General features: G+C 32.6%; 1 protein-coding gene across 2 annotated transcripts in view; it reads left to right on the forward strand.

The window, feature by feature from the left end:
* Positions 1-21,499, forward strand: part of LanA (laminin subunit alpha) — a 133,823-nt gene that overhangs the window by 52,681 nt on the left and 59,643 nt on the right. For both annotated transcript variants that reach the window (XM_085947598.1, XM_085947607.1), the window contains exons 14-24: positions 115-237; positions 3,999-4,157; positions 7,454-7,722; positions 11,355-11,491; positions 11,837-11,975; positions 12,076-12,285; positions 17,338-17,649; positions 17,800-17,952; positions 18,165-18,339; positions 19,606-19,763; positions 21,086-21,242. In XM_085947598.1, coding sequence (XP_085803724.1) covers positions 115-237; positions 3,999-4,157; positions 7,454-7,722; positions 11,355-11,491; positions 11,837-11,975; positions 12,076-12,285; positions 17,338-17,649; positions 17,800-17,952; positions 18,165-18,339; positions 19,606-19,763; positions 21,086-21,242 — 1,992 coding nt within the window. The remainder of the gene's footprint in view (positions 1-114; positions 238-3,998; positions 4,158-7,453; positions 7,723-11,354; positions 11,492-11,836; positions 11,976-12,075; positions 12,286-17,337; positions 17,650-17,799; positions 17,953-18,164; positions 18,340-19,605; positions 19,764-21,085; positions 21,243-21,499) is intronic.

The raw sequence follows: 21,499 nt of genomic DNA on the forward strand, positions 1-21,499 counted from the left end.
GGTTAAGTTTTTAGTATTTTTTAAATAATCGCTAGACCTGTTTCATCTTATGACATAAGTGAATGTTAAATATAATAAGTCCTGAAAATATAAATTATTTTTTTAATTTTACAGGATGCGGTTCAGTACCTGCTGGTGAACTCTGTCAATGTAAAGACAAAGTACAAGGGAGAATATGCGATGAATGTCGACCACTCTTCTGGAACCTACACTCAAGCAATCCGCATGGCTGTGAAGGTGAGATTATAAAAAAAAAAAAAATGAAGATGGAGCCTTTACATATTTTGAGTGAATCCATGGCTCCCCCAACGGAGGGGGCTCTGGAATGGGCCCGGTGTGGCTGGTTAACCAGATAAATAAGATAAACACACATCATGAATTTGCTTTAATAGTAAAAAAAAAGTCGCCAGCTATTATATTTAATTTAAATTAATGCGATGTAATTTTAGATGATTGTGTGTTGATACTCGACACCTCTATAATTATTAAAGTAGATGCATTAAAAATACAAAAAATCGCTAGTCATACACCCTTAATTTGACCTAAAACACAATTTGAAAAACGTTATGTACAGTAAAACCTCGTTAGTAAGAACACTGATAATTCGAAATTCGCCGTAATTCAAAATTTTTCCGAAAAAAAAGTCCCTTGAACATTATTTTCATATAAAACCATACCTTTAATTCAAATTTCATAATTCGAAATGATTTCAGAGTCCCTGGAATATAAAAATATTCAATAAATCGTAATAAAGTACACTATTTCATGAGCCAGTCATTGAAAATTGTGACAGACTTTCCTTAAAACATCAAAAATTACTTATTTTATGATGGTAATAAAAATAATCCTGACATTTTATGACCCAATTCGGTAGGCACATCTATGATCAGAAACGAAATTAATGAAAATCAAAATTTTTTTTTTTCTAATTTTTTATATTTTCCCCTATACATTTTGTAATTCATAATTCGAATTTTTTTTCGATTATCGGTCCCATGGAATTTGTATTAACGAGGTTTTACTGTAGTGCACCACACTACTTTTAACCTTAGCGATAGGTAGGGGGCCCGCCAAAGATCCTAGCCTGAGGGCCTGCTTCAGGATGTGGGGGCATGAGTGAATCTGACAATAATGTTACTAAAGCAATTGCATTAAAATTGGCGTTTCTTGTATAACTACTAGTTAATTTCATAATTAGGTTGGCCAGAATCCGATTGCTGTGGGTTGTATTTTTTTATCAAGATTTTTTCTAGTGGATATGTTTCTGAGGTGTTCAAATTGTATATTATGTTCAACAAAGAAGGCCACTTAGGTTATTGATTAAATGAGCTGCAAGTAATTTTAAATTGAAAGGACCCTACTGAATAAATCTAAAAAGGGAAATGAACATGTTATTGGGATAATCATTATTATTATAGTTGTGAAATTAAATGGAATTCTTGTCTGGATTCAACATTAAATATGGTTCATGCCCCAAGATTAACTTAATTAAGGCGAATCCTCTACCTACCAGAGGCATTAAGAGGGGGCTCAAGAGAAGGAGATTGAAATATAATCTAGTATCAAAAGGACATCGGCGTCGTTAGGACGTTAATTTAAATCGATATTTTCGCAAAAATCACTAATCATCGGAGATTTTATTTAAAAAAAAAAAATATATTATTGGTATTGTCGGCCATCTTACACATTATTATTTGATAAACAACTGCACGTGTCCGCCGATCAGAAAACAGGGCTGTCAAAATATTATATGGATTAAATATTTTTAAAATGTTAATTTCGTCATAGTTTTTAATCAAACCTGTAAGTACATACTGATAACTTGGGTGGATATCGTAGCAAACATACTATTGATATATCTACGGGTATATTATTATTATTACCTAATTCAAATTGAGCATAGGTTGATACTCAAATACTATTATAGTATGTTTATGATTTCGAGAAAATAATACGATGGTATATAATCCATATCAATTATTTGAAAACATTACATTTGCACATGTATAATATAGTGAAAAGGTCAGATACCTGTTTAATTTGCAAGATAACATCAAAATTTGTATATACTTACCTAAATGAAGAATGACATTCATGAGTGAGCACGGCTCAAAGCTAGGAAAATGTGTTTTTTTCAATTTGAAAATATTTTAATTGTGTATTATTTTATTACAGATTCATAATACATTATATAACTAATAGAACATACTGTTTTTTTCTATGAATAAAAAAGACTGGAAGGAACATATGTCAAACACAGTGTCACTGCAATCAAGAAAGACCGGAAAATATGGCCAACAATGCATGATACACAAACATAAAATACACAAAATTACCTATTTAAGTTTACCGCACACGTGCAGACCACGCGATATTTGTTTACGCAGTCGTCGCTTTCCAAAATGGCGAATTTGGTTGCCAGTTTTTATGGCGATGAATCAGTATGTTCCTTCCTGTCTTTTTTTATTCGTAGGTTTGTTTACTATGTACACCAAGAAATTTCCATTTATAAAATCGGAAATGAGTTTTGGAATATAATGCAACTAAAACTGGAAAAATTCTATCATGGGTGTTTACTTCTTGAATTAGTTGACCCCAGAAACAACAGATCCATTCCACTACGTGAACCACAGTGGATATTATGCCGGGTCCACATTGGCAACATGTCGCCGGCAACCTTGTTAAATTTTACGATAAGTATGATAATTATCGTAAAAGTTCTTAAGCCATTATGATAATTATCGTAAAATTTATCGAGGTTGTCGCGCGACATGTTGCCAGTGTTGACCCGGCATTAGATGCACAAAACTTGAATAAAATATATTATAAATAAAATTTAAAAAGTACAATATAATTAATTGCGTCGACAGCCCTGGCGTCGCCCGCCAGTCGGATGGACTAATAAAAAAATAGTGTCTAGTGACTGTATGTTAATAATTATTTTTAGGCACTCATGATATAAATTATTTCGACAATTGGCTTTACATACAACAATGCTTCTTCCTACCACTTGTTTCACTAGTATAAAAGTGAAGTTGCGCAGCCAATAAAAAGTCACTTTCTTTTTATAATAGGCAGACACTAAATTCTACGTTTTAAAAAATATGCATTAGAATTAAACAATACCTATTATTTTTAATACGTAGGTCCTAAACATTACAAATAAACACTATTCATAAGTAATGTTTTTTGGATAGCACATGAAATAAAAATGTAGGTAGATATGTATGTCAACATCCTTCGTATATTTAGTTCTCGGACAATTTCAGGTTAAAAAGTTATTAATATATTATTAAGTTTATATCGTGGCTAACACATAATCAAAAAAGTTATCATATCCATCATATCAGTTGCAATACTTCACACCAAAGAACTGATAAACATATTGAATTTAGTAACATTTATTAGAAAGTACTATGTTTTGGTCACCCCATAGCTTCACTTCACAAGCTTCACTTGGAGGGAGTTTATTGAGACAAACATTGGCGGCAACCTTTTTATATTAACTAGTAGACCAGTTATTATGGACCACATGTAAAAAAATCATATTTTCAATTCTCAAGGCCGATTCTGTAGAGCTTCCCCTTAAGTGGAAAAATACAAAGCTTGCAATTTGAGACATTTTTTTGATAATTTACAATTTAAAATGTATTAAATAAATATTTATTTGAACATTAAAACATTAAAAAGAAAAATATTTTATATATATAAGTCAAAGATAAACATTTAAAAAAAATGTTATGAAATGTGAATTTGTTATTATTATAGGTCATATTTATTATTAGGGCTTCGAACCGGAACTGAACCGAAAACCGGTAAAACCATAATTTTTGTCAGAATGAAAACCGAGACATGGATTTCCATGAGATGTTAAAGTAATAATAATAAAAATGATTTGATTTTCAAATTCGATTCTGAAATCTTACCGGTTGGCAGTGATATCATTTTACTTTGGTATTGCAAGGTACCTACCTAATAATGTTTTCATTGATTTCTAGATTGTGGCTGCTTCTTGCCTGGAACACAAGGTGGTATTGGGGTTTGCGATACCAAATCTGGACAGTGTGCCTGCAGGTATTCTGTAGGAGAAAGAACTTGCAATGATTGCATAGATGGATTTTACAATCTGAATGGCAGCAACATATTTGGGTGCACAGGTTAGTTAATACAATATACACAATATCATTAATCTAACAAACTACCATATTGCATTGATTATAAGACACACCCTTATTACACTGAAATTAACATAAACCATCAAAAACTTTTTTACGATGATGGTAGCCATGCAATAAAAGCAGTATAAATGTTACATGTAAATTGTACTTATTACATTTCTCCGTAGCACAGTTCGCTGTGAGCTTTCTTATCGGAAAGATCATCTCTATACTGCCACCATAAGGAAAAAAGCAGCTTTTCGACAAAAATCACAAATTGAGTTAGTGTACAGATCTATGTGAAATTCTGAACCATTTGACATAAAGTCAAAAGCGGTATAAAATTTATTTCAGCATAATAATCGACACATTGTTTTATGTTTTTTTTCACAAAAACGGTAGTTATTCTAAACAAAAAGACATTATAACGAGTTTCATAAGCAACAACACAGCATCCATTGAAAACATACTCATTTTGCTTATACCACATATCAAATGATTCATCCACATTATTTAAAAATTTATTAAGAAAAGTTGAAAAAACGTTGTGATGTCTCATTATCTCAAAATATGACTTTGACAGAAAGCTGCCTTTTTGCTTATGGGGCTGTATTATAGCACTGAGATGAAAAAATTTCACGTTCATGGAGCATTACAGACAATAATGTTCTAATTTTACCTAACCTAACCAATAAATAACCCAATAGATTGGGTATTTTGAAAATTTGTTTGCCGCTGGCTTCCTGTAAAATTTAAATCGACAAGAACCGTGTTTTATTTAGACATGAATTTTATGTCAGTACTATACGACCCAAAGAGATTTGACGGTCTTTAATATACGACCATATATTTCCGATATAACATTTCACGGTGAAGTGTGGTACGGCGAACTGCATACGTACAAATTTCCGGACACGCAGTATAAATGGGGGGATAACATTAGGAGATGACTGCGATAAGCAAAATTTCACGGTTAACAGGGGAATTTAAACGTCATAGATAAAATAAAAGTAATATAATAACATTCATTTTATTTTGTTCAGTGTTACAAAAAAGAATCTGCATAGCTTTCCATACTTGGCCTGTCTGCACTTATGTAAAATTTTATGATATCTTAAAAATACTCGATCGTATGCGTGTGATTCTACGCATTATGACGATTTTTAGCAATTTTATTGGCACATTGTTATTAAAAATCTTAATTAAGTTAAATTTTACTAAAAAATTATTAAAAATCAATTGCTTAAGTACTTGTATATTAATTTGTAGTTTCCCATATCATATTTCGACACAGGGTTGTATCTGCAATTTTCCATAAAATATCATTTTCTGTCCCATCAAGGGTGTTTGTTAGTGATGCAGCATTTCTTAAAAAAGTACTGCACGTTCTATTGGCCGGCTCTCACATATAAGCTCGTCTCATCTGCAAAGTGTCGAATATGTCGATGTTAGCTAATACATGTTAGTGATATGACACATTGAAATTATTGTATTAACCCTTAGACTGCGTATGGCATGTAAACATGCCATAGACTTTATCTCGTATTTTTAATCAAACTAGAAGAGACACTTGTGGATAATATGCTTTAAAAATTAGTTCAAACCTTTAGGTAGACATATCAGGCAACAGATCATAAAAATGTCAAGTAAAACACAAGGAAATAAATTTTTGAAAAGAACACTCGTTATTCAGTCGTTTGAATCGCGCGCCATTGCGAAGACGGGTGTACTATTTGCGTCACCAGGGTTATCAAAACAAAACATTGGTCATGCATCGAAAAGTGTGCATCGATAATATTTTTATTTACCTTTTAATTAATTATTATGATTACGTTAGTGTTATGTATTTTTTCTTAGTGATTTGTGATCATTTTGAAGATTTGTTTTTAGTATTTTTGTCATTATAAATATAAGTGAAATAATTATTTCACCCACCAAAATGTCACTACCACATAATATTATCGAAGAAATAATGCTGGAAAATATTTTATCGATGCACAGCTCTCCAGTAAATTTGTTTGGCTTTGTTCATTGTTCTATATTTGATATTTACATTATTATAATGGGTAATAATTTTTATTTTTATGTGCCACGAAACTGTGTTAGCTCTGTTCACATGCTCATATTATGCCTGGCGATTATTCGACAGGCCCTTTGTACAATGAAAAAGCCGACGGCGCCTCATAAATTATATTATATTAATATTTTAGCAGTGCGGTAATTATTTTTAGTGTTTTATTCTCCAAAACATCCTAATGAATAAGTGGATGACATTATTTTATGGCGACGAAAATAAATATAGGTTCAGAATTTGAAACGGTAATAAAATTTGAGTTTACGACTTACTAAATGCGATAAGCGATAACCCACTGATTATTCCACAAGTGATTTAGTAATATATCTGTCATAGACCGTAACCAACTACGGCAGCATGTACTCAGCACAGCCCTGTGTATGACAAATACAAACGCGGCGAATTGCTCGGTAGTATGTGTTGAAACCGTCTATGTGAAGAGTGGACGGCCGCCATTTTGAACGCGCGGTCAAAGCTTGGATATTTTTTAGCGTCTTCACTTTCTTCGATTTATTTTAGTGAGAATGTAACGAATATAGTTTATTTCTTGGTGCATTTGGAATAACTGATATATAGTTCATCTAGTAATCTATTTTTTAATTTTGGAATCGATCTGTTTTAGCTGTAGTGACCGTTTTAACAGATCACTTGACTGAAAATAAATTCCCGCGAAAATGGCTCGCAGCGAAAGGGTTAAGAATGTTTTACTTGCTTTTTTAACTTTTTGATTTAGATACATAATATAGAAATGAAGTATTAAGATACGACATTATGTAATGGAAATATGTTCGTCCTGTGACACAAGTAGACAGGGAACATATTGTTTTCATCCAAAATACGACTTCTATAAAAGTCGTGTCGTGTTCCGTTCCACATTAGAGGACGTTAATGGACGTTCTGTCATATCGCAACTCACAGAATACGACATTTATAGACGTCATGTCTGCGAACGTGACATGTATAACATTAACAGGATGTTTTTAACAATTTCACATTTGAATGGGTATATATATGGAATGGATTGTCTGTTATATCCGAAGTTCTTTATATCAAGGTTCTACCGTATTTACATTTCAATTGTGATAATAATGTGATTTAATTATAGAAATATGTAAAATTCAGGTGTTTTTATCAATAAAACCATTTCTTCTTTTCTCACCCACTTTCAATATTCTACGTGTGTACCCTGCATTGTGTTAATACTGTAATATTTATTTTCCAGATTGTGGATGCAACATTGGTGGTTCTGTCAACAACATTTGTGAGAAGGATACGGGACAGTGCCTGTGTAAACCTCGTATAGATGGCTTACAGTGTGACAAACCACTCAAAACCCACTATTTCCCAACTCTACACCAGTACCAGTATGAGGTTGAAGACGCCAACACTCCTTCAACGAGCCCCGTGCCGAGTCCAGTGCGATACGGATTCTTACAGAATCAATTCCCAAATTTCTCATGGAAAGGATACGCTGTGTTCTCATTTCTTCAGGTAATCATATTATGAAGTTGTTATCCGAAGCTGTTATTTAATATTTCATATTGTGATCACAGAATATGATTCTAATTCTAGGTAAGTATTATTATTATTGAGACTTTATGACAAAACATAACTATTCCACCATTTAAATTTCATAATTTTCACTTCATAATAACATGAAGTGTTGCCAACCATACTATAATTGAGGCGTAGAGTTACTAAGCCCGCTCTCGAGACTTTTTTGAGTTTTGATGCATTTCTACAAGGCAGCACAGCATTGTTAACTATGTATCATTATTACAACTAAGCCAATCTACAAGTACGATATGTTAATAAACATAGGTAATTGAATTAAAATTCATAACGAATGATAAAATTTTATGACGAAAACAACTTGTCCCGTGTAGGTAATGATAAGAATAAGGAATATCTTTTTTTCTCAGGGAAGATGAAAAAAATAACCTAACGTAACATAACATAACCTACCTACTAAATTTATCATTTGTATAGTAAAAATTATCAAACAAAAAGCATCTCCGCGACAGAAAATAGTTTTCCTTTAATTATATTTTTGACACTAACCAAATAATGTTAAAAACGTGTACTTGGGATTCTTATGATAGTTTATGATACCACACAGAATATTAAATATAAATGACAACAAAAAAAAAACAAGTGAAACGACAAAATAATATGAGATACCATTGGATTATTCATAACAATACAGCAAAATACAGTCAATTTTTAAATACGTTTCTTGGCGTAACAGGTTATATTTCTACACAGCTGAATTTCTCAAACGCTTCCTTGATTGTCCTAGTTGAGATTCTGTCACACTAACTATGGAAACATTCATTATTAAAAATAAAAAACAGTACAATAGTCGGAGCAAAATTACGGCTTTCCTCACTTAATGTTTTGATGGTTTGTACGGAGATTAAAGCATTCGTGAAGAGTCATTATTTAAATTGCGGCGTCTGATTGGCCATTTACACAGAGAGTCAAATTCGTTATTTTAAGTTAAGATTCTTTATTCCATCATATTTTATGTTTAAATTAGAACAAAATAACAATGTGTAAGTGCCTATAAACTCTAAAATCAAATAAATGTTAGCAAAATAAGATTGTATTTATCGCGATTTGTAGCCAACTTTATAGTTTGGCGCAAACTCACCTCTCATTCGGCACGCGCCGACGAGAAGCTACAGCATGGTTAGGAAACAGTTTGTACTAAAACTAATGTTATTTTTTTTTCTAAATTAAAAAAAATAACAGCACGGTAATACAAATGTTTTTAAAGATTTAAACGTAAGTATTATAAATTAGAACTGAGAATAATCAAAAGCTTAGATGATAGAAAGTAAAATAATGTAGAACAGAACATTTTATTGTAGATTATTTTGGATGAAATGTATGTTAATATTTTTTTTCAGAATTAAGCCTGATTAGGAATTTCCCTGAACTCTTAATCCAGGAAAGGATGGGCACAGAATATGAGGGGTAGAAAATACCAAAATTTAACAATTTTGCGCGGACCTCAGTACAAAGGCACAGGTACACGCAGTGGGCGAAAACCAGCGGAAATTGAAATAAAATCGAATTTTACAAAAATCGCTCTATCTTCCAAACTATCAGTTATTTTTTAATGAAATTTGGAATTCACACTCACCATATATTGCTCCTCAGTGCTGTGTTTCTTTTTAGAACAAATTGTTTAAAATAACATAAGTACATGGTGCTAAACACATATTTACAGGAAGGTTTCGTAAAAAATATTCCATTCACTATAAATAAATTCCCGCACAAAAATTATTATTCTAATATTTGGATAAAGTATGATATTTATGAAAACACTCACCCCTGTGTAGGGGGACGTCACAAAATGTACACATATAACTAGTCAAACTTTTCTTTTTGTGCACCGAACACACTCGACACTGTCTTTGTGGGTATTTTTTTTTACCATCTGTAACAATTTTTATCATTCGATGCTTCTTCATATCGAGTGATAACCTACCAGGATGATCACTTTTACCCACTCTTCTTGGTAATCGTGATGTAGATGGCCCCGCTTCTTCCAAAATTGCGTCGGTTTCAACGATATGGTTGGCTATCCAAAATTTGCTTATACTACGCAAAAACTATTTGTAAGTTAGCCTTTTGGTCGGATTTAATACTTTATAAACTTTAAAAGAATTAAAAAAAGCACAATTTAACAAATACATGACAACTCTCTTTGTCCATTTTTTTGTTCTTCGTATGATCGAGTAGTAAGAGAGATACTGATCCGCACGGTCAACCCCTTTCATATATTTATTATATTCTATAACACATAGCGGTTTCCAAATGTGTAGTCTCGTATTCCAATCGATGTTGTGACTCTCTAAAATGGTAGATGGATGTATTGTTGAAATCATTCGAACATCTCTCTTTGATTTCCAGAGTTGTAACAATACATCCTTTCGCCGACGGAACATACTCTGTCCTGCACTAAGATTGACGTGTTTAAAACATTCTGGGAAGCCTCGGTTTATTCGCATTGTTCCACACGTCCTAATTTTATTTTCTAAAAGTGCTTCACTGGTTTTTACACTATTATAATAATTATCCATATAGACATGATGCCACAAATTTAAATACGGACCAAGAAGCAATTGGATGGTGTCTAATAGTGGTCTTCCTTGCCCACTGTAAATGATCAGATTACAGATGTATCCCGTAGTGGCTTCACTGACCATGCGCACTAGGATACCGTATTTTATTATCTTAGATGCATTATAAACTTTAAATACAAGTCTTCCCCGCCACGGTATAATACCTTCATCTAAAGAAAGTTCCCTTTGAGGCTTATAAACCGAAGAAAACCTCGGTATTAGGTATGTCATAATTGGCCTAATCTTTTCGAGGCGATCGCTGGAATCCGTAATGATATCGTTATTTGAAAAGTGCCACGATTGCCAAATTTGTCTAAAACGATCACGACTCATTGTTTTAGAATATATTGGTGTTTCTATACTCGGATCAGTAGACCAATAATCATCTCTTGTGTCTTTTCGAACTTGTCCCATAAGCAAAATTAGTCCGAGGAATTTTTTCATCTCACCAAGATTTACAGGCTTCCATTTGATAGATTTCTTCATTTTCTTGATTCGGGATTCATTTTGTGTGCATTATCGATTGCTTTCTTCTACCATCATGCTAAGTAAATCATCTCCAATAAATAAACTAACTATATCCATCACATTTTCAGAATTGTTTGGTGCTACGCAAACACCAACATTACCTAAAAATGGTTCAATATGCGGTGGGTTGTCTTTCAAAAAAAAAAAAATTTCATTTAGCTGCTCTGAATAGGTATCGAATCTGTTTGTGAAAATTCCAATAGGCTACTCAGAAGATAAAAAAGAAAATCCTAAAAATATGCCACAGACATCACGTTCTTAATATATTTTTTGTGGAAATTCAATACAGTGTTTTATTAAATTAAATTAATAATACTTTTATTAAAAATATCAACTTTTTACTTGTTTTCAACTTGTACTACAATTTTGTGAAAAATAAAGATGCAACACTGGTTTTATATAAGTAGGTAAACAAAATAATGACCATAATTAATAAAAATAATTATAACTTGTATGTTCTAGAATGAAATCATCCAAAGTGTTCAAATATATAAATCGTCAGTCTACCGGATGGTGATGTATTATGTGAATCCAAATCCTGAACCAATTTTTGTAAAGATTATCATAACGCCCGATCATGCAAGCGAAAGTGAACAAAAGTATGTAAAAAAAATATATGTCGAGTCCCGATTATCATAATAATTGTGAACTCAAATAACCAAGAATGATTGCATTTGAACAAAATTAAATTGACTACTACTAAAACATCTATTATGTACCTATCGAGAAATATATTTTCAGACAGAATCAAATTTATATTGTATTTCAAATTTTTTCACTTTTGGCATTGAAGTATGTTCTTAAAATTGGTATTATATAACATATTTTTAGATTTTGACTATGGTTGGTTAATCCGAAATATATCGGATAATTGGGACTCGATTCAATTTTTATATTTCATTCTAAATTTATTGTCTTTTAATGAAATAAAAAATATTTTTCAGCTTTAAAGTTCTACTGAAACCTACTTCGACTCCACAATTTGTCACAATATCTGATCCTCAAGAAGCCAAACCGTCTTCACTTGTAATGAATCCAGGAAATTGGCTTGTTACCATCAAGACTGAAAAGAATATGTTCCTGGTAAATATATATTATATTTTTTGTATTGGCTATTCTACTATATTATAGTAAATAATTGTAAAAACTGTGTATTAATTTCTCAATATTTTTTTCGCAACAGGATTATTTCTCACTGATACCCGCTGCGTATTACGAAGCCACGATCCTCACACAGAATGTTGACAATGTTTGCATTGTCGGTCAGAAGGGGCTTTGTCGCCATTTTGGTTTTCCAAATATCTCTTCGTTTGATTCTGTGCGAGCTGGAAGTTTCTTCACCTCAGTGATTGGTCAGCGATCAGCCATCGAAGAATTTATCACCAATCAGGAGGTATGTATTTTCGTGTCCGGAAATTTGTAGGTATGCAGTTCACCGTATCACACTTCACCGTGAAATGTTGTATCGGAAATATATGGTCGTATGTTAACCCGATCGCCGCGGATGGGATATATGTTGTTTTTTACATAAGCTCTGATACTGGGCGGATGTCGCAACTGTTGATATCGAAAATTGAAATGTCGGTACAGTAGGAAATACTTCACGCATAGTATTAATTTTTGTATTGAAAAATGCTCTGATTCGTGTTCGTACCGCCATATCGATAACTTTTCAAAAATATGTTGTTTTAATTTCATAAACATCGATCTTTCGAACCCCCTCGATCTATCGAGATTCGCCGGTACGATTGCATCAGTTCAAATCTACGCGGTATTTTTCGCGGTTGCGCAGTAGGTATACAAAATATATTTCATTCGAGTTGAGTGTGCGCCGAGTATTTACCGTGTAAAGTTGAATTCACCGCGATTTTTACATCATGTGCGGGAATACGAAAAAGACAACCAAAAAACGAAAAGAAATATGTCGTAATATTTCTAAAAATGTACTTGAACTTGTGTTCTGGATTATGTCATTTATTACTCATGTGTCTCCCTAATTGTTTCAAAGTCATAAATCGAGCTCATTATTGAAAGTCGTAAATATTTAGTAAAGATGCGTCCACACGGAATGAAAAAATATATATTATTATTGGATTGCAAGTTTTACCAATAAATTACGAATTACTACGAAGGAATATATAAAACGTATAAAGTTTTGCTAAAAAAACACACACGGGTAGGTATAAAATATAAATCATGGAATATTGACTTTTCAACTATATTACATATTATCTTCGCGTACAATTTAATGCTTATAAATTTTTAAAACCTTACCCAAAAAAAAGTTTTTATAGCACTTGGAAAAATTTACGCAATTTAAAAAATAAATATTTTTTTTTACAAAACATAAAATGACAATCACTAACATAACACAATGCTCAATAAAACTGAAAAGTAATCTACAAAATCCAAGTTTCACTAAAAAAAAAAAACAAAAAAATTATTATAATATTTTCAACCAGTGTGGACTCACCTTTACGCTTAAATTAGAATGGCCCATAAAACATGTAAAATGCTGACACAATCTATGCCACGAAATAAAACTGGTGACTACCATGCAATTTTAATGGATTTGTCATCAATAGAACTTACACTAATTAACAATAATTCATAAGTCACCAATAACAGCTATTATTTTCAATAATTTTTATGGCATTTTTAAGTGTTAGTTAGTCAGTGATTAATTGTCTTCATCGGCGCACTTGTTTTGAAGTCGAGTGCTTTGTCATCGAAAATGGCTACAGAGCTTATCCGAACGAAGCAATACGGTAGTTTTGTTAAAGTAAACACAGCTAAATTCAACACTCCATTATGTGTTTTAGTGTGGCACTTGGATCCTTATGTATCTAGGCATGATAACAGTTGTAGCCACAATTTTTAACTGCCGTATTTATTATAATACAGCGAAGAATAACATTTCGAAAAACCTACCGCGGACAGCACATCTTTTGTATGGAAACTTAACGCGCCGATCGGGTTAAAGACTGTCCAACCTCTTTGGGTAGTATAGTACTGAGATAAAATTCATGTCTAAATTAAGCACGGTTCTTGTAAGTTTACAGGAAGCCAGCGGCAAAGAAATTTTGAAAATAGCCGATATACTGAATTATTTGTTACGTTAATTAAGTTAGGTTTTCATTCTTGCATTCATGAATTTTGCCAAAATTGGCTATATAATATATAAACTTTATCTGCAATGGAACACTTCGCAAACCCGGAACTTTTAACAGAACACAGGTTGGGTAATTCCTACTAGTAAAATTTTTTAAAAAATGTTATCAAAACACATTTTTTTTATTTAGTATTATTTTTAAATAAAAAAAACTACAATATAATATAAACATAAAAATATGAATAAATAAAGCACTTAATGACTTTGATGATTTTGAGTCCTTGAATTGCATATCTTCGTGATATCAGGCACAATATTGGTAAGTTCCATTCTAATATCTGGTGTGGCAACAAGCCTGTTCCTGCACTTTGACTTCGTTTAAGCATAAAAAAAAATCCCTCTTCGCATAAATAGGGTGTAGAAAACGAAGCAAAATAATAATAGCTTGTTTTGAAAAATTGGGGTACTCTTCTGACAAACTCGCCCAGAAATCATTTAAAGACCTTTCATCTTTCCTACCATTGCTTGAACACCATCTGTACAAATATCAATAGGTACACTTCTCCCAACCTATCGTCGCTATAGGATTTGTTTCCCGAATATCCATTTTTGTCGAAATCGACATTTTAATGCAGTTCAATTTCTTTTATCGAACTCTACCGAAATCATTTATAAAAACAATATATTTTTATCTAGGAACAGAGATATTTTTTTAAAAAACCCGAATACGCCATGTTAAGTTACAATTACTCCGTGGTTTTCTCCCGAATGTCCAACTATTCGTACCTGAATATCCAAGTTAATTTCGGTCGAAATATATCTCTGGCTGAGTGTTTATTTCCCGAATATGACTTTAGCCAATCAAACCGCGCTCACGCCGTGCATCTCGCTCCCACATTCACGCTGTCTAGCTCTAAAACAATCACGCCCACTTTCATATTTTTCCGCCGTCTGGAGACTTCTTTCAAATTTCGTCTTATTGATATTGTTTTTAACGTTACTATTGTTTTAATAGTGAATTCATCAAATTTGAAGAGATCATTCATAGCTGATACATCACCAGTTCGCCCTGAACTTACAATAAAGTTGTTTAAGTGAGTATTTCAACCTAAATAACTGCATTTTGTTTTGATAAATGACACAAAATCCCAACGGTTATATGAATTCTACAGTATGACCCGGCAACTACTATGACGTAAAAAATAATTATTATTTCAAATTATTATTAATCAAACATTGTTTGTCTTTATTTTACTTTTAATCTAGGTATTTCTATGAAAATAAAGGCGATGCTATTATTTATTTTTGAATGCGCTGATAATTATTATTTTAATTTAATATGTATGTTAGTAACTATTTATTTGGTGGATATTATATACTTAGGATATTGGTACCTACCTAATATTAGCAGCCAATGGTAATTAATTTATACATGCTATTATTTTGTGTTGTTGTTCCTTACAATAGTAAATATATAATATTTATTTGGTGGTTTGTAATAAGTTTAATTGTCAATTATAGAAATATATATATATATAATAATATACAGATATATATAAATAGATTTTTTTTTTTTTGGAAAAAGTATTAATATAAAATTGTTAGCAAGTACGAGTAAGTACCATCATAAAATATTGGAGAAATGACCGTGACGTCGGTTAGTAATTGAAGTAGTAGATACCTTATAATATATTTTCTCAGAAGTGATTTAAAAAAAATATGTAAGTATGTTCAATTATTAGAATGGTACATTCTTAAATCTTGTGAAATATTCGTTCAATAAAAAAATAGTTAATTACTTAAAAACTATTTTATTACTTAATCCGAAAAAAAAACCTAAAAAAGCGATTGCCGCGTGTTATTATTACATACGAACTTGGGTAATTACGATCATTAAGTATTTAAATAGTAGAGGTAATTATTAACAATTATCGTGTAAATAAATATAACATTTGAGGCGCGTACTTTTTGACCACTCAGTAATCTGTGGGCCGTGCAGCAATACGCTACGGTCTTAAATCCCGAACGTCCATGTTTTGTCCCGAATATCCATTATTCTGAGAGAGCGCTAAAAATTTCCCGAATATCCACAGTGAGTACTTGTAAATAAAACGCATTTTCTGTTCATTTAATGATTTATACCAGTATATTATTCTTGGAATCTATTCTTAGATAATGTTGCAATCATACAGTATAGAAAGAATGATTGTTACATCTACTGATATTAAAATATACGACAGTGAAATTTGTTTTTCGTCTCCTGTAAAATTGACATTTGGTCTATTCGGGAAACAAATCCTATAGCGACGCTATCTCTTTATTTGTAATGTAATCATTAATACAGTTGAATAATGAGTGGTTCACAAGCATAGTGAAACGAGTCCATTCTGGTTATTTTTGAATAAGCTAAGTTCAAACATAATTTTTGAGTATTTATTTTTCTGTAAGGGTATGATTTCCCTTACACAATAACTTAAATTTATGTACTCTAAATAACACTTCAGAATTGCAATCACACCCTTACAGATTTAAAAATACTCAAATATTATGTTTGAACCTAGCTTACCTAGAAATATCCAGAATGGCATTGGTTCAATATGCTTGTGAAATATTCATATTATCTTCTCCTGTAGTTTGTCCATGTAAATATGCGTACATGAGTAAATCTTTTTCAATACTTTTATCATATTATGTGTAACAAACAAATACTAGTAGTATAGCTAGTCCTGCGACATCTGTAGATTCATCCATTTGCAATGCATATTCACTGCAAAGTCCAAGACGATGAATAATTAACTCTTTCTCATCATCGAAAGATCTTTAATGCGTCGTGAAACAGTATTATTTGATAAGATGGTCCTCCAATATGAGTATATGAATAAATATGATGGAAACCAATATGAGTATATGAACTTCAAGTTAAATGTGTGATTGTCATTCTGTAAATGAGATATTGTTCTAAAATGATCCAATATTAAGTATTAATTGTATATACCATATTAAATATTCCTAAATTAAAATATGGATATTTATTTCTTTATATTTGAAGGAGGAGATGGCTGACCAAAACATTCAAATGAAATATTTTAATTTTTGTCCATGAGATACAATCTAATGTTAAGAATAAAATGCTAATAACTTTTCATGCAAAGTAGTTATGTTTGAATCCTGTTTCACATAATAATAAATATGGATGCGGTGATAGGCGGCCTATGTAATCCATTGCATCTACTCACACCAGAGGTAACGGCTTCAATCATCGGTGATGGTCAGCAAGCCCGGATTCTGTTTTAATTTGTAGTCATTAATTGGAATTTCTTTTTTTCCTCATAGCAATTGAAAGAATTGAAGTTAACCGAAATACCAGTGATAAATGCAAACCAAAAAGAATTGTTATCGGATATGATTGTCAGTAAGACGGGTCCACATGTAATATTGGTTGAGTATGTAACTCCAATGGACGTTCACGGTAAGAGTAACCACAGTATAAGCGTCACTGCCCGCGGCAGTACTGCACAAGAGTATTCCAAGGTGAAATTGAACGAGTGTCTTTATACCATGGTATGCAGACAAGTTCTTACAGATGACAGCTCACGGGTGAAAATTTTCGATCTGCAAGACAACTTTATCGGTCTAACTATACAGGTAATTTTTTTTATCCAATGTAAATAATTCCAAAATGATTCAACAAAAATTTTAATTACACACTAAAAAAAATGTTTTGATGCGTTGTCAAAGTATATAGGTACTTTTTGAAAAGGTTGGCTGAACAATGATTAAACTTGTGATTTTCAGGGTAGTCCCGGTACATTTGTGGGAATAAAATCTTTGGTGGCAATTCCCCTCGACCAATGGCATTTGGATTATATCAAACCACAATCTGTGTGTGTACGCAGAGATGGAAAATGCGTCCAGACTGAGTTCTCTCTTGCACCGGGTTCAAAGAAGGTAATTTTTGTTTTGTTTTCACTCTAAATGATGTTATAATTGAATCAGGATTGGGAAATTACATGTCAAAAGTTCTTTTTATCTTGTAATTATTATTATTGGGTTTACCAGAATGTCAATTCAACAACCTTAATACTAGGTTTATAATTATTTTAGATATCTCAGGCACAATTATTGAATGATGCACTTTTGTAATTCATATATCTTTACAGGTGGAGTTTGAATCTGCTTCAGAATCGAAAGTATCTGTTTTACCATGGAACATATTTGACAACAATACTGGTTTGGTATATCTTAATGACTCACAGAATATTGACATCGCCTCCAAAGTACCATTACCCGGTCAATATGTCTTTATCGTGCAATATTATCAACCTGATTATCCAGGTAATGAATGGGTTTTATTTTAATTTATTAAGAAATTCTCTTTATGTCATTGGATTCTTTTTACCTACATATTATTTTTTGCACCCATTGCTAAGTCATAGTAGAGTGCCTGTCTTTAAGTCGGCTCGCACATTGGAACTCGTCTCGCCTAAAAACGTGTCGAATACGTCGATGTGACGTCATCGTTATTTAACGAAATAACATAACACGTGTTGCCAAATGGAGCTTCGCAGATCGACCGAATGCAACTGTTTCGTCTGAAAAAAACATCTGGCTGTTGCATTCGACATGTTGCATCCTTCTCGGGCTCCGAGTCGGAGGGTCGAAGTCACAAAGAAACACATACGAATTGGTCATTCCTATACCGGCTCGCCGATCGCCGCATTGAAATATCAATACGTTTCGAAGGCTACGCGCAACTGTCGCTAGATAGATGTGCGAGGTTGTGTCATGCAACACTGGCCGCCTGTTCTCGGAAAATTTGATTTATGTCGGTAAGGCACACGAGGCGAGTTGTGATGTGCGAGCCGGCTACAGCTATGTGTCGAATCCAGCATCTGCAATTTGACATGTTGTTCCATAGTGAAAACCCAATGGGATTTGTGATTGACTAATAATTCCTCGTAAGCACATGCTCTGCTGGTAATTTACCTACACCTACAGGGCAATCTCGCAATTTTTCTAATAGGGCAGAAGTCAGACATTTTTTTTGAATTATGTATTACACAAATTGTATCACAAATATCTCTTTATTATTTTGTCCATAGCAACGCATGTTTATGACTGACCTAAATTTCCTTCAGTGGGCTCCGTCTTCTAAATTTTTACCTAACATTTTTTGTGGAGGCTCATATACTCTGCTTAAGAAACGCACCGACACAATGACTAGGACTGGTGGGTGGACTTAACCACCAGACGTTTTCGATATACAGTAATTCCTGTTTAACCTCACACATTATCATGCGGAGACTGTATTGATGTATCTTATACCTTACTTCACTTAATTTCTTCGATAATGGCACGCCTGCTTTATTCCACTTCATATCCTCATACCCATAGAATATAAATTCTAATGGGCTCTCGTTATGGTTCTATCCACCTACCGGTTGTGTTGCGTGTGTTACAGTGAGTAGCCATCTTGTCGGTGCGCAGTCTTAGGAGTGAACATTGTAATCTATTTTTTATAGAATCCAAAAAATATAGATGGTTTTGTTAACATTTTATTGTATATTTTTTTTGTTTTACCACAACTTTCTTGTTTTTCAGAATTTGACATGACCGCTTTGATATTAAATGGAAAATTTCAAGAGGCAATTCTTCCTATTAAGCACTGTCCATCAAACAGCGGATGTCGGGCAGTTATTCAAACTCAAAATGGAAACAATCGGTTTACACTCACTGAAAACTTTATACTTACCTTGAAGGTACTGGTATTAAATTTGTTGTAACATTTTAACAAATTGTAATTATAATTGAGGTGCTGACAATATAAATAGTATAAGTGATTTTAAACTAAAATATAGAGCAGCGATGTGATCTCCACTCGTAACAAAATTAGATGCTGCTTCATTGTAGGTGGGTTTAACACAGATGTAGGGGAAGGTTGCTCAAGTCGTACCCCTAAGGGACACTCGCTGTAATTTCGACCGTTTGGGAGTCTTCACATTATTTCGTACTTTATTGTGTTTTTTATTGATTTCAATAATAATATAAACATCAAATTTTGTTTACACACACTTATTTAGATGATTCTTAAAAAAAGTTCATTCAGTACGACTTGGGAACCAGTAACCTAAGTCGTACTTTGAAAAAATTAATACTTAGAAGAAATCTCACATACAATAAATCGTCATTTCTATCCACATTTTTGGTAGGTAGAAACAAAAAGAAACACATAGAACAAAAGCTCTTTCTCCATATCTTCAGTCAAATCCTATAGTCTCCCAAACTTTGCCTATTTATTTAAGCCTAATTGGTGAAGCCGCAGGGATGGTTTCGGGATTTTAAAATGTCTACTGGCCTCATTAAAACCCATTAAACCACTCCATATATTTTCTAAAGCTTCTTTCTTTCTAAATCCTTCTCCCACATGTTGTAAAGCCGTTTTGATCTGAAAAAATAAATAAAAATAATTTATAAATACTTAACATTGCATAACCGTAAGTCGTACTGGAACGATTTCCGAATTTGACGCAGGTACGACTTAGGAGACGGGGTATTCAAAATAAAATCCTACATACATTTACAACTGCGACATTGACAGGTGATTCATGTTCCGAAATAACATCACTAAACACTGTCAAATCAGGGAAAACTGGCAAGAATTTATGTATTACAACACTAATAAGTACCCATATAAGCTTACGAATGAACCAAAAATATATCATTAAGAGGGTCAAGTTGAGAAACATTTTAGTTACATTTTACTGGATGCAATTCAACATGGATGACTGATTAGTACACTTTCTGATCACTAAATGAGATGTTGTGACGCTGCTTGCCGAAATATTGCGGTGGTTATTGGTAGACTTGGGCAGTCTTCCCTAACTGTGCATAGCTAAGTGTTTGTTGGGCTGGTGTTATTGCTATCTGCCCATAATAGGATGGGATTGGTTGACAAGGTGGATTATGTATAATTGGATCAAACTGAGTTTATCTGCTGAAATGGAAGTCAGCAATACTTATATTATAATGGTAATGAAAATTAATAATATTCATGATTTTGATTGTTTTTTTTCTTTACCAGGAATCCCCAAAACATCATGTTTGGCTTGACTATCTGCTTGTGGTACCGGCGAGTCAATATTCAGACTCACTATTGAATAAAAACAGAATGGATCAAACGAGGGATTTCATATCTTCATGCGGAAATAATAATTTCCATATAGATGTTTCAGATGAAGGTGATAAAAATATTCTCTTAATAATTGAAAAAAAACCAAATAAAGTTGATATCCATCCATGAAGAACTTATTAATTGAAACCTTCTAAAACACTGAAGGCTAGCCAGTTCGAAGAATTGATGCTCCCATGATATTCTCAGTAAACCTAAATTGAAATTTAGGTTCATTGTAACTTGGGTATAGGTCCTGAATACCCCTGCAGGCCTATTCTAACATATCAAAAAGAGCTAATTGTGATAAATCCTGACCTGTCCGTA

This window comes from Rhyacophila brunnea, unplaced genomic scaffold (genome assembly GCF_057557595.1).
Source record: "Rhyacophila brunnea isolate RB1 unplaced genomic scaffold, BYU_Rbru_1.0 scaffold_1, whole genome shotgun sequence".
NCBI lineage: Eukaryota > Metazoa > Arthropoda > Insecta > Trichoptera > Rhyacophilidae > Rhyacophila > Rhyacophila brunnea.